Raw genomic sequence first — 14,203 nt, forward strand, 5'->3', positions numbered from 1 at the left:
TCCTGTTCACTCCCTCTAGCGCGCCAACTCCAATAATTCTTTGATCTCATCAGGACCTTCAATTCATTTATCCTAAGACCTCTTCACTGTCCCTCTCCCCATTCATGTCCTCTCTTTCCTCCTACAATCACTGCATCCACCTTTAGCTCCTGTGCCTCTCTCTCACTTGGTAAAACCGTCATTCTGGTTAATCCGACTCTCTGACTTCTCCAGCACCTGTATATTCAGATACAAAGGTATCTTGAATGTGGCTGGAGAAAACACCCAGCCCTTTAAATTTAAGGCTAAGAGGGCCTTTAGTGGTGCCTGATAATTTACTGTCTCCTCCGTCCTCATTCTCAGCTGATGACCTTACTCCCATTTCACTATGATAATGGAAGCCATCAGAAGAAAATATCACAAGCATCCACCAGCACACCTACCATCCTTCCTATATCTGGGCTCTCATACTCTACCTTCCCTCCTGTTGCCATGAACTGCTTGTGTGCCCCTAACTAAGCCAGTAACCCCACTTGTGCTTCAGATCCCATCCCCTCTCACCTCCTTAGGAGAATGGCTCCAGCAGTTCTGTCTTCTCCTGCATCATCAATTTTTCCTTCTACACTGGGTTCTTTCTCATCAGCCTACTAACATGCTACTATTTCTCCCATCTTACAAAAACTAAACAAAAACCCTCTTTTGGCCTCACTTCTTCCTTGGTCCACTTCCCCCATTTCTCCCCTTCCCTTTACTGGAAAGTTTTCTGTTCTGGTTCTTTCTGATTTCTCTCCTCTGATTCACTCTTAAACTCACTCCAGTAATATTTTCATCTCCACAGCTTCTCCAAAATTTCTCTTACGATGCCCACAAATGACTTCCACATTGCTCGGTCTAGTGATCAGTGCTTAGATCTCATCTAACCCATCACTTACATTTGATAGAATGGAACTTCCCCTCCTCCTTGAAATCCTGTTTTCACTTGTCTTCTAGGATACCATACTCACCTGATTTTCTTCTTGCTTTTGCTCCTTTTCAGTCCCCTTTGCTGGTTTTTCTCACCTCCCAGATCTATAAATATGGAGTGCTTTCTTAGCTTCAAAGTTATATCTGTAAAATGGAATCGTATCTGCTTTGCGGGGATTTGTAAGGATCAAATATGGTTGTGTGTTTGAAGGTTTTCATGACTTTAAAATTCTGTGATATATTTATTTTTTGTGATATATTTATATTAATACCTTATTATATTTTCGGCTATATTTTACAAAATAGCAGAGGTCTCACATGGCACCATATTCACTAATAATTGCTTTTTTATTTCTCATTACTTGATCATTTTTGTTATATATAGTTAAATGTAGTTTAATAATAATCTTCACTGGTGGTACATAACTTATCTTTTAACTTCATAAATGTCAAGTTATAGAAAGTGTCTCTAATACTTTATGAATTACTAACAAATCAGTGTTTTGTTTTTGTTTTTGTTTCTTTAAAGGGGAAGAGGAGGAAATGAGTCTTTTTTTTTTTTTTAATTGATTGATTGATTGATTGCTATGTTGGGTCTTCGTTTCTGTGCTAGGGCTTTCTCTAGTTGCGGCAAGCGGGGGCCACTCTTCATCACGGTGCGCGGGCCTCTCACTATCGTGGCCTCTCTTGTTGTGGAGCACAGGCTCCAGACGCGCAGGCTCAGTAGTTGTGGCTCACGGACCCGGTTGCTCCGCGGCATGTGGGATCTTCCCAGACCAGGGCTCGAACCCGTGCCCCCTGCATTAGCAGGCAGATTCTCAACCACTGCGCCACCAGGGAAGCCCACAAATCAGTGTTTTAATTCTTGAGGGTATCATCTGGTAGGCTATAGGAGGTTTTGTTTCCTGTAAATTTGAATGCTGGCTATCTATCATTTCAGGAGTGGAGTAGAAGATGTGAGGTGTATGATCTCATCTAAACCCTTCGATGTAAATGCAGCTTTCTAAGCCTCTGCTCTCTTGTTTTTTAAATGTGGTGGATTAGGTGTTATGTTTCTTACAGCAATAAAAAATCTTATAAACATTGGATTTTGGTAAAGATTTTTAAAGTTAAGGTTTTAAAAATATCTTTCCAGTAATTCAGTTATTTACAAATATTTATATTATACATCTTGCTCTCAAATAGCTATTTCTGCATACGTCATTGTGACTGTTTTTATTCTGTGTATATGTGTGTTTTCATGCCAATATATATACATACACTATGTATATATATTAAAGATAAATATATATATACTTTCCCTCAGGATCACAGAATCAAAAAACTTGGCATGTGTGTATATATACATATTTATACACACTCATACACACACACACACACACACACACACAAGAAATTTTAAATTCCAGTGCCTACAAAAGCCAAATAACACAAAAGAGTTGGGACTGTAGCAAACAGGAAAGTCAAGCCATGGCCCCATTTATATGTGACAGACATTGCTCAACTCCAGCCATCATGTAGACATGTGGGCCCAGCGTTCCAGGATCTACCAGTATTTCAAGATTATGGATTTTTATGCATGCCCTCCCAAATGTTAAATGTTGGCAACAAATTCAGGATTTTTGCAAGCATTATGAGCCAAACAACAACACATTCTGTGGGCTGTTTACAGCCTCTGAGCCACCAGTTTGCAACTTCTGATATATAGATATACAAACATCACAGAAATGAGCCCTTGTATGTGTAATCTGATAGGTTCGGTTTAAGATATCCTGAAGTTCCTCTTTGGATTTGGGCTCTAATAAGATAGAAAGGGTGGGGAAGGGAGGCTTCTCTGTCCAAGAACAAAGTCATCAGTAACAGAGCAACTGTGTAAAAGCTTGCTTTTAAAAGTGTATGTGCATGATCTAATGAGGTAAGCTGATAAACATCATTTATCACAGAAAGAGAGAATCTTCATTGTCTTTTTAAAACATCACAAAAGTTTTTATTTCTGTGGATTTAAATTTCATGTTTTCTTACTATGAGTATTAATTTGTTAGAATACGATCCCAAGTATTGGGATCCTGTAACATCTTATGGAAAAACCCGCATGAACTTTTTGGCCAACCCAATAGTATTTTAGTTCAAATGGGAACTAGAAATTTTGACCCGTTATTCATGAAATTTTGTTCTTTTTAAGTAACACAATTACTCAATCTAACTTAATTTAATCTTCATTAAATAGACCTTTTCCTCATGAATTAAGCATTCTCTTTCTCTTTTTTATGATTTCAGAGTGCTAAAATCTCAGTGTAATATAAAAACTCAAAATAATCAGATTTTAGTGAATAAAAATTAATAAACTAAATGGAGAAGAGACTTAGTAAAACATTTTAATTATTCCAGTTAGTTTCAAGGGGTAGTGATTCTTTCATATGGTATGGGGAAGGTGTTAGATTTATGGTTTGTCTTATTATTTTAGTCAATTAAAATATCTCTTTAACTATACTTTTAACCTGCCAATAGAGAAATAAATAATTTTAATTGCTTGATTAAAAGCAATTTTAAAAAATAATGCTAGAAGAGGTCCTGAAATCCTCAAAGAAATTAGTATGAAATACTCCAGAGAAACGTTTTTCAGCCAAATTCATTTCAAGGATACATCCAACTTTAAATTACAGCTGATTGATATCTGACCCTAAGTCTTAAGTCTAAGATTTCTTAATAGTCTGGGTAAGAGAGGAAATAATTTGCTAAAAGAGGATAAACACTGTTCTGGAAAATTCAAACAAAAACCATACATTACGGGGTCTTTGCACTGATATTCTTCTATGATCTACTATATTTACTGTAATATTGTAAAATCTGAAAAATACAGATTTATTTCGCTATTTCTAGGTTGAGGGGCGTGGTGGGCAGCTATTGTTACATCAGTGTGCTGCCTGTACATTGTAGTTAGATTGCGTAAGGCCATGTTGAGTTTTTTTGAAGTTTTTTGTTTTTTTGTTTTTTCCCCCGTGTAATTTTAGAGCTAGGATGACCGTACCAATTGTGTGGCTTATCTTTCTTATTTTACAGGTGAGAAAACAGGGACTCACAGATATTTTTGTACAAAGTTCCATAGCTAGTTACTGACAGAGCCATAGCTGGAAATCATGTTCTTTGATTCCAAATATAATCTCTTTTATACTATTTCTTTATTGTTTTCCTCAGAAACAGACATTTTTTCCCTCTTCCTTCACCTCTGCTTTGTTCACACCTGGTAACCACAAGTTTGTGGAACTCTATTCTTATAGAAAATGCTTTTTTTCTTTATCTAGAAAGAAATATCAATTTCCAGTAGGTCTGATCATTTACAAAGGACTTTTTCTCTATTTGACACTTCATGAGCTATTTTCCTTGTTTGGGCCTAGCTTTTTAATTATCTCTTCAACTTTCTTATTAATAAGATCTATATTTTTGTTTATATTCAACCTTTGTTCTTCATTATACTGTGCTCCGAAAGATAGTACCTTTGTGTCTTTAAACTCATTCAGTTAGTGACCTAGACCAGGGGTCCCCGACCCCCAGGCCTCAGACCCCTTACCGGTCGGTGGCCTGTTAGGAACCAGGCCGCACAGCAGGAGGTGAGTGGCAGGGGGAGCGAGCAAAGCTTCATCTGCCGCTCCCCAATCCTCCCCATTGCTCGCATTACCGCCTCAACCGTCCCCTTGTCCATGGAAAAATTTTTCTTACGTGAAACCGGTCCCTGGTGCCAAAAAGGTTGGGGTCCACTGACCTAGATTAAAGAAATACTGCTGATAAGTTCTATAGTTCCGAAGATGGATTACCACGACATCAACATCTTCAGATTGTAAGAATTCCCAAAATAAATTTTTCATGCTTTATTAGATTTTTGCCTCATATTATGGGAGAACAAATTCATAGATCTCTCTTAAAAATAATAAAATGATCAACCTTCGAGATCAGAGATAATATTCTTTTTGTTGGCCCTGTCAGGCTTTCCTAATTTAAAATAATAAAAGGCCTGTAGACAGTTATTTTTCTTATACCTCATTTCCTTTTTTTTTTTTAAATTAAAGGCAAGTGGTCAAACTCTAAAAATCAAAAAACTTCATGTCAAAGGAAAAAAGACTGAGTCAAAAAAAGGCAAGAAAGTAACTTTAACAGGGGATACTGAAGATGAAGACTCTGCATCTACAAGTAGTTCATTAAAAAGAGGAATCAAAGACCTGAAAAAAAGAAAAATGGAGGAAAACACTTCTATTAATTTGTCAAAACAAGAAAGTTTTACTTCTGTTAAGAAACCTAAAAGAGATGACTCCAAGGACCTAGCTCTTTGCAGGTATTATTTCAGTTTTCATGTACTGTATATTTACAACTTCCTCTCTTACTTGCTTAGAAATCTTCTACCATACTAAAGGCAACTTTTTGACAATTTGTGTAAGTAGGAAATGAAAGTCTATAGTATAAGTAAATATATTCTTTTATCTTTTTAAATAAATTAATTTGCATTTTTTACTTGAAAGATTATGAAAGGTAAATTTTTAAGAAAAATAGATATTTCTAAAGCATAGATACTGATTTCAGACATTGTTTTCTTTAGTATGATCCTTACTGAAATGGAAACTCATGAGGATGCATGGCCTTTTCTACTTCCTGTAAACTTGAAACTTGTTCCTGGTTATAAGAAAGTTATTAAGAAGCCTATGGATTTTTCCACAATTAGAGAGAAATTAAGTAGTGGACAGTAAGTAAATCATTTCAGTTCAATATTTATTGAATGCTTGGTATATGCTGGGTACTTTTCTAGTGAGCCAAAAATACATTAACAGCAAAGACATAGGCTCTGCCTTTGGAGAGGGGTGTGTGTGTGTGTGCGCGCTTGGTCAGGGGAGTATAGTATGTAAGACAAATCAATTAAAATTATTTAAATAATTAAAAAGCAGTGTGATAAAGCATTTTGACATTGGAAGGGCACCAAACTCAGCCTGGAAGGTAAGGAAGAGTATCAAGAAAGCCTCCCAAAGTAAATTACATGTAAGCTAGAGCTTGTATTTTACATCAGTGGAATATTGACACTGTCTCATGTGGATTTAATAAAAATTGACTCTGTAATATTTTCAGATTATTACAATGTAGAGATAGAAGATCACTGGAAATTTTAACTATTAAAAGCTTTATTGTGAGTTGTTGGAGAATACTAAAAATGTGTTTATTAAATGTGGAGGAAAATTATTATTTGCTCCTCTCTACCCTATTCTCTTTGTGATCCTATCCAAAGAGCAAAATGACTTCTGGCCACAGTTAATGATCTTTGTTAGATTGCCTCAGACTTCTTGCCAGAGTAAGTAGCAGCTGTTAGATGTTGGCATTTAGTTGGTTCTGGACATTGGACACTGGTTCTAGACGTTTTGGAGCCACAAGAATAAGGCTGTTCTCTTACAAAACAAGCCCACACAAAAGCATTCCATGTGTTAATGGCCAGGAGCTGTGCATCTCCCTTCTCCATTCTCCCTGCACCCTTTATTCCTGCATACCAGTTTACCTTAGTGTAGCCCATGTGCATCACTTCAAGCAAAGTCATAAATAAAGAGAAAGAAGGAAGTTTACATTAAAAAAAAACTATAAAATATATTTAATTACATTATTATTGTTATTATTATTATGTTTTTCCTAGATATTCTTTTGGTGAAAATCACTGTAATCTGTGATTTAAACTCAGTTTAGAAGAGTTGAGTAGAACTTAACTCATAAAGATCAGTGTCTGTCTTACATGTATCAGATGTTTTACAAGACTGACCAAATGACTAGTTTCTCTGGAGGCTGAACTGTCAGTCTTTTAAAGAATTATGTCTGTTCCATTTTACTATTTTTCAATTTTGAAAGGGACCTGCCTTGCCTAAATTCCGAAAACATTAAAACTATTGGTTCTTATATGATCCAAATAGCAAAAACTTCTGTCTATATATGAACTGGTTCTTTTGCTTTTTCTATCAAAATATTCAGAACTTGGTGGCAGGGGTAGCAATGGACTTTACCATCAGCATGACGAAGACAGAGACTTAGGCAGGAAAACCTTCCCAGTGTTCAGTTCCTGGCTTTAACTTCCATAATTCTCCAGTTCCTGGATAGAGGATGAACCTAAACCTCAAAATAAATAGGCTTGCACATTAACACAGAATTACCAGAAGATCTGCAAAATCTAAGCTCCCTTTTGAGAATGAGCGCCGGTAAATGGAGGAGGTCACAGCAGAAGCAAGCAGAGAGAGGCAGTTCTTTATAATCCCGTTTGTGATGCCAGGTGTGGGAGACAGAATTCAGAGAATTCAGACTCCTCTAACTTCGACTTATCTCATTAAACCCAAATTAATGAGCTGGGACCCAAACTCACAAACAGTATTTCAAATTTTAAACTAGAAACTTAGAGAACAGAGGGGAGGAAGTGCCTCCTTTAATGAATCTTTCTGGGTTCCATCAGCTGCCCCTTCCTTCTGTCGTACTTACTTCATCTAGAATCTCGCCTAAAATTCTCTCCTGGATTTGTCTCCCTAGCGCTAATCATTAACCTTTTCTTGTAGTCAGGAACAGTCTAAAGAGATAAATATTTCTCAAGGCAACTTTAAAATATTTTATAAAAATTATTCCCACACATGTTATATGATTGCATTTATGTGAAATGTCCAGAATAGGTAAATGTATAGAGACCAAAAGACAGGTTGATGGTTGCCACGGGCTGGGGATAGGAAGGAATAGAGAGTAAATGCTTGATGGATAGAGTTTCCCTTTGGGGTAATGACAGTGTTTTGGAACTACGTAATGCAATGTTGTGAGTGTGCTAAATGCCTTAATTATCTACCTTAAATGGTTAGTATGATGTTATGTGAATTTCACCTTAATTTAAAAAATAATAATTCCCAGAAGAAAAGGAAAATGGGTGAGGTTACATAGGGCTGACAATTCTGTGAGCTCATTACAGATAAAGAAATTTTCTTTTTTTATTATTGCACATATTAGAAGAAAGGAGTGAAAAGACTGTACAAGGTATTTCATCAAAGAAATAATTCCACTTTTACCAGATCTCAGAGCATCAGTGTGTGCTTCATAGGTATTTCTAATGGGTAAATTATTTTAGTATTCAATTTGTCATAAGTTAGAATTAATTTAAATTTGAATTTCCAAAAGCCCTTTTTCAAAATGTATTGATTTGGCTTGAAATGCACCACTCCCTCCTTACTAATAAGTCTAGGCATATTCATGCACCTTTCAGTTCTCTTCTCTGTGTTCTTACAGGGAAAGAGGACTGGGATTATCCCACCAAAAAAAGCACTGAGTTCACAGTGCTTCTCATTGAAAGGCAGTTTCTTGATAATGTTATCTCCAGTAAAGAGATAGCACGTGCTTTTTTTTTGCTTGTTTTGGATCATCATATGACAGTGTTTGAGCAAAAGAGCATATCTGAAGAGAGAAGAAGAGAAATGGGAAAGGGGCAAGGTTTAACACAGAGTGACCTATCCTGGGATGTATGTAAAAGCTACAGGGCAAGTGTCATGTACATAGTGCATGGGAAGCATTTATATTATTTCTACTGTAGCTAAATATTTTTGAGTGTGAAAAATAGGGTACTGCAAGTGATACAGTTGGTCAGAGTTAATAAACTAATCAAGTAGGATGAGTCCTGTAACAGAATTGTGATACAGGTCGAACAGGAAATTGGATGTAAGAAAAATGCTAGTTTGTTGAAATATATCTTGATCTTCAAGAGAAATCTGTTTTCCATTTAACCTGTCTTTAAATTCTATATGCCCAGAACACGTGCAGTCTTTTAAACGTCCTATTTATAAGAGGGTATAATATGTTTTATATCAGTTTAAATACAGTTACCCTAATCTTTTTCTTTTTCCTTTCAGTTTTATGTTTTATTTTGTCTTTTATTACCCCTTCATTTGTTTGCAAAACAAAACCAGCCTACAAAAGCAACCTGTAATCATGTGTTTTCTTCCAGGTATCCAAACCTTGAAACTTTTGCTCTAGATGTCAGGCTTGTTTTTGACAACTGTGAAACATTTAATGAAGATGATTCTGATATAGGCAGAGCTGGCCACAGTATGAGGAAGTATTTTGAAAAAAAGTGGACAGATACTTTCAAAGTGAGCTGAAGTTATAATAATCTCTCTTGTTTTTTTTCCTTTTAAACAAGGACCAACGAACCAGCAATGTGAACTGTATTTACATACATGTGCAAGGCACATACATAATGACTTTTTTTTCCTTAAAATAAGTATCACACACAAAAAAAGTATCAGAAGAATGATACCGTTTTTAAAGGCTTCACTCCTACAACAACCAAGGCCCTTGGTCATTGGTTTGTGTGATTTATCAGCTAATTTAGGTAGAACAGGGAAGCACACCCAAAGAATTTTCAAAGGAAAGGGTGTTATAGTGCAATAGCAATTAAAATATATCAAATCGCACTGAATATTCAACACCAGAGCTCTAACGTGGGAAATGGTTCTCCTTTCCCTCTCAATAAATATCTATTTTTCATTTTTTTACTTTGTAGTTTATTTTTTAGTGAATGTATTTAATTTTATGAATTATTTATGATTAAACCACATCCAGAATCTTCGTTTTCTGTGAAAAGGAAGAACTAGAAAAATTGCTTTAAATCTTGAAAATACAACAAGGAATGTTTTAAAATATAAAACAAAGCCAAGTTAAACTGTTTACACTGATGTGCTATAAAAGCACCAAAAATAAACTTTACTGTAGAGTTACAAGTACATTTATATATATATATATATATATATATTTATATTTATATATATATATATATATATACATGTTGCTGCATCACTTGTGTAGTTAAATTGTATTTCAAGACAGTGAAGAAAAATTGACATGTATATACTGTTCCTTATTGTTTATATTAAGTCTTGTTTTAAATATGTATTATGTGTATATATTGTTTGCAGACATTATTGTTTATGCCTTAGAAGGATTGTAGCATTTTATTTTAGTCTGAAGGTAATTATAGCTATACAGCTTGTACAGTAATTATCCTCTACCAACACTGTGGCGTCTCCTTGATCTTGGTAGTGCCTGCCTTTGAAACAGGGTGTAGGGGATATTAGTTTTCCATTTTTTCTATTTTGTTATATAATTTTAAGCCACCAGGGCCGAAATTAAAGTATAATCATTTGTATCCATGTGGAATAAAATTGTGACAATTTCCTACGCACACAGTATTTTTTCATAGAAACATTTCCCTCCCATTTGCCTTGCCTCAGAAATAAATTTAACAGACATTTGTAACCACTGTGTTTTATCTACTGTGTGTTGTGGTGGCCTGTTGGAGGCAAGTAGATCAGAATTTTTTTGTACCTATGTAAGAGTACTTGAAGTTTTATTTAAAATAAAATGTTGTGGAAAAGGTAGCATTCTTTTTTTTAGGAGTGTTATTTTTCACTACTATGTGTGGCACGGATACAATAAAAGACTTTTACAAACTAGTTTTTTAGTTTTTCTTAATGAACCTGGAAATTTTTTTTTTTTTTTTTTTTTCAAATAAAACTAGTTAATTTAAATTTGCTTTTTACAGAATCATAAAGGAGGAGCAGCAGAGTGTGGTTGAAAGAACACTGGGCTGGGTGGAGGCAGGTGGTCTTAAGTCAAGTGATGTGACTTTCATGAGTCTCTGAACCTCTCTGGACCACGTTTTATTGTTTATTTATTTCACATTTCTAATATGAAAATATTAGAATATTTTTTAAGGTCTTGTTCTAATAGGTGAAATGTCTCTATTGTAGACATACAACCCAGTTGTCATTAAGAAAAATTTATTATATAAATTTGTCTAATAAGTCATGAGATACAAGTTCAAGCATTCGTGAACTAGGATTTGATGCCTTGCTGGGGGTCTGAGGAATCATTGATGAACAAGACAGGCACAGGCCCTACCTTCATGGAGCTTACAGTCTAGTGCAGAAGTGATCCTTAGCTAATGTCCTTAGTAAAGGGCTTTTAATAAGCAGTGAAGGGAGAATAGAAAAGTCTTGAAGAAATATTAAATTTTAGAATGCTTCATAACCTCAGAGTATTTTCCAAAATTCCTAGAGTGTTTGTGAAGGCTTACATGAAAATCAGCTGTTATTATGTACATATGTCAGTTTCTGTTAACCAGGTATTACAGTGATGCCTTAAGGAGCTGGTGCTCAATCAAAAATACCACGTGGAACAGAGAACAAGGTGGTGCTGTGAATCAAGTGCATGGTTTTTGTGTTTATAGAACTGGCTGCCAGATGCTGCATGGAGAGTCGTCTTCATGAGGGTGTTTTGCCTTAGGGAGCACATGTGGTTACATTACTTTATATTAGATGGCATAGAAGAGCGTGATATTAACATGTCTGATGTCCGAGGGGCGAATGAGAAATAAAATACTTAAACACACACGAAGAACACTTTTTCAAGAGTGATTAATTTTCTTTTAAAAATAAATTAAATATCCCTGAAAAAAAGAAAGGTGACTATTGGCTACTTTGGACTGCTGCCTTCATTGTTGCTACTCAGCAGGAGTAGCTGTTCAAGAAGTACTGGCCGTGATCCCCAAAGGGCCACAATTAGTCTCCAGAACAATTGTTACAATACACATGTGGATCATTTGTTATGTGAATGACTCTTGCATTCACAGTGCCATAGGTTGGGCCTATCTTCAATAAAACCAGTATTATTATTCTCCTCAAATATAAAAGCGTTTTCCTAACCCTCTGCTATCATACAATTACAAGTATGCACAACATACTTTTACTAAGATAACTTAGGCTTTAACCTGAACCTTCTCCATTTTAGTCCTGGTTGCTCTGTGAATTATAAAAAACTGGCCTGACCTCAAGTATAGATTTTGATTTATCCTAAGGATAAACCAATCAATCCACTACTACCGAACCCCAAAAATAGTCATCAGTTTGAAACAACATCTAGAGAGTAAATTAATATATTTATTTAGTTGTTAACCGTGGTTCAAATTAAACAAATGAAAATTTATCTGTGGGTATACCTTGAACTCAAAAGAACTAAATTACCATAAATGCAAGGTAATCTATTTTTCTTATTTCAACCCCAAAATGAAATTTGTTAAAAGCACTAGTTTTAATCAAGATCATGAGGGAGCTGATCTGTCTTTGGGCCCTTAATGCACCCCCTCTGTGCTCCTTCTATTTTCTATCCCCTCTACCCCCCATACCCTTTCAAGAAATTTAAAAGCCTGTTCATTTAGCCTCCCATGAAACACATCCTTAACGAGGAAATCTGATATCAATGATTTACTCCTTTTTATAAATTGTATTTGTGGGCTAGCTCTCTCAAGGTTATTTACACTTGAGAGACAAAAGAAGTTTGTGTTCTGTTAAAAGAATTTCATTCCAACAAGGAGATAAGAGAGGTATTTTAAGACAATTGAAATTTTCCTTCCACAGGAATATGACTCATGAAAAATACAACACAGAGAAACTAGTAGAACCTTATCTACTAGGAATTTTGCCTCAGTTAGATCTCTTAGGAGGCCTGCTTGGGCCACATTACAACTCTGCCTTTAAAAAAAATTTTTTTTTTAAAACCTCAACTACATAGGATTGAGATAATTCCTCTCCTCAATTCATGATACACTCTTCATATTGTTCTTGCAAAGCCCCTCTTTTCTTTCATTTTCTTACTTCTTCCTTCAGCTCCTCTCCAATTCCCTTTCCTCCCACATACAACCACATATGTCTTTCCAGTCAACCTTTTATATATGTATTCAGCAATACATACATCTTTAAAAATATATAGTGTGGGAAAAAAAAAAAAATATATATATATATACAGTGTTTTTTAAACTTGTATCAGTTGCGTTATGCTATACATGTCATTCTATTTTTCTAATTTTGTTTCTTTTGAGTTGAAAAAGGAGTACATAAATCTGGTTCATTGCTTTTGATTGCTACAAGGTATTCCATCACCGGCGTATACCACATTTTACTTTCAAACTTCTCTCAGAATGAAAACCTAAGTTGCCTGCAACTCCTTGTCACTGCAAATAATACTGCCGTGAATGTTGTCATACGTGTCTTCTATGGACCTGCGTGTGCAAGCCTGTTTCCTAGATGGTCCCAAATGATTCATGCCCCTGTGTAATCCCTTCCCACATTGTATCGGGTTTTGTCTATGTGACCAACATAATATGGCAGAGTGATGTGTGAATTCCCAGACTAGGTCATAAATACATTGCTATTTCCACCTTGTTCTCTTGGATCACTTGCTCCTGGTAAAGCCAACTACGGTGTTGTTGAGGACACTGTAGCACCCCCATGGGACAGCCAACAGCTAGCACCAACGTGCAAGCCATGTGACAGCAGCATCTTAGAAGTGGATCCTTCAGCTGAAGTTAAACAGATGACAGGACCCCCGGCCAACATCTGGACTGCAACTTTACAAGAGACCCTGAGACACTCCTGAATTCTTGACCCATAGAAACTGTGGAATAATAAATGTTTATTGTTATTTTAAGCCACTCAGTTTTGAGTAATTTGTTACATAGCAATAGATAACTAACAGACTGTAGTAAGAGTTTCTCTAGGATCTATATGTAGGGGAGAATCCCCAAGTTGTTAGCTATGTGCACACTAACTTTCCATGCTATTGCCATACTACCCTCCAGATGACTACACCAGTTTACACTCCTACTAGCAGTGGAAGAGGATTCTTCCCCCTACTTCTCAACCAGTATTCAATATTTGTTTGGATTAATTTTCACTAACAGTTTATTACAGATTTTGAATTTGAATACCATGTTTTGAGGGATATCGAGCAATTTCTCCAATCTTATTAGCAGCTTCAACTTTGATTGCCTTTTTGTAGTTTTTGTTTTATGTAGACATCATATCTAACCCTATCTGCTTTTTAGGGACTATAAAACTGCCCCAAATTTTATATTCAGCCAACGATACTCAGGAGACGGAACATTCAGGAGATGAGCAGGCGAAAGCTCAGGTAAATGGAGGTGAGTAGAAAATATTGAGAGTTCTTAGGTATTGTTGGAGCTTATATAGACTTATGAGTTACTGTAGCAAAAGCAGTGCTTGGAAGTGTGATGGGTCACAAGTTGGCTAAAGGCAGGGTTAAAGGAAAAGATAATTTGGATCCTCTGGACCTTCACTGGAAGAGAATTTTGCACCTTAGCAAAATTAATATCTGAGATCTATTTGTTCTATCTCTACCCTGACCGTACACATGAAGGTCATTT

The 14,203-nt window shown here is 35.7% G+C and overlaps 1 protein-coding gene across 16 annotated transcripts in view; it reads left to right on the top strand.

The window, feature by feature from the left end:
- The window catches only part of BAZ2B (bromodomain adjacent to zinc finger domain 2B), a 383,609-nt gene extending 373,935 nt beyond the window's left edge, over positions 1 to 9,674 (top strand). For 12 of the 16 annotated variants that reach the window (XM_068545028.1, XM_068545035.1, XM_068545032.1 and 9 more), the window contains 3 exons: positions 5,007 to 5,269; positions 5,531 to 5,674; positions 8,930 to 9,673. In XM_068545028.1, coding sequence (XP_068401129.1) covers positions 5,007 to 5,269; positions 5,531 to 5,674; positions 8,930 to 9,083 — 561 coding nt within the window. In that variant the 3' untranslated portion in view covers positions 9,084 to 9,673. Of the gene's footprint in view, positions 1 to 5,006; positions 5,270 to 5,530; positions 5,675 to 8,929 lie in introns of all 16 variants that reach the window. The other 4 variants (XM_068545036.1, XM_068545038.1, XM_068545043.1 and 1 more) reach the window with 2 other exon arrangements.
- Positions 9,675 to 14,203: the final 4,529 nt, after the last annotated feature.

Source organism: Eschrichtius robustus, chromosome 5, assembly GCF_028021215.1.
Source record: "Eschrichtius robustus isolate mEscRob2 chromosome 5, mEscRob2.pri, whole genome shotgun sequence".
Lineage (NCBI taxonomy): Eukaryota > Metazoa > Chordata > Mammalia > Artiodactyla > Eschrichtiidae > Eschrichtius > Eschrichtius robustus.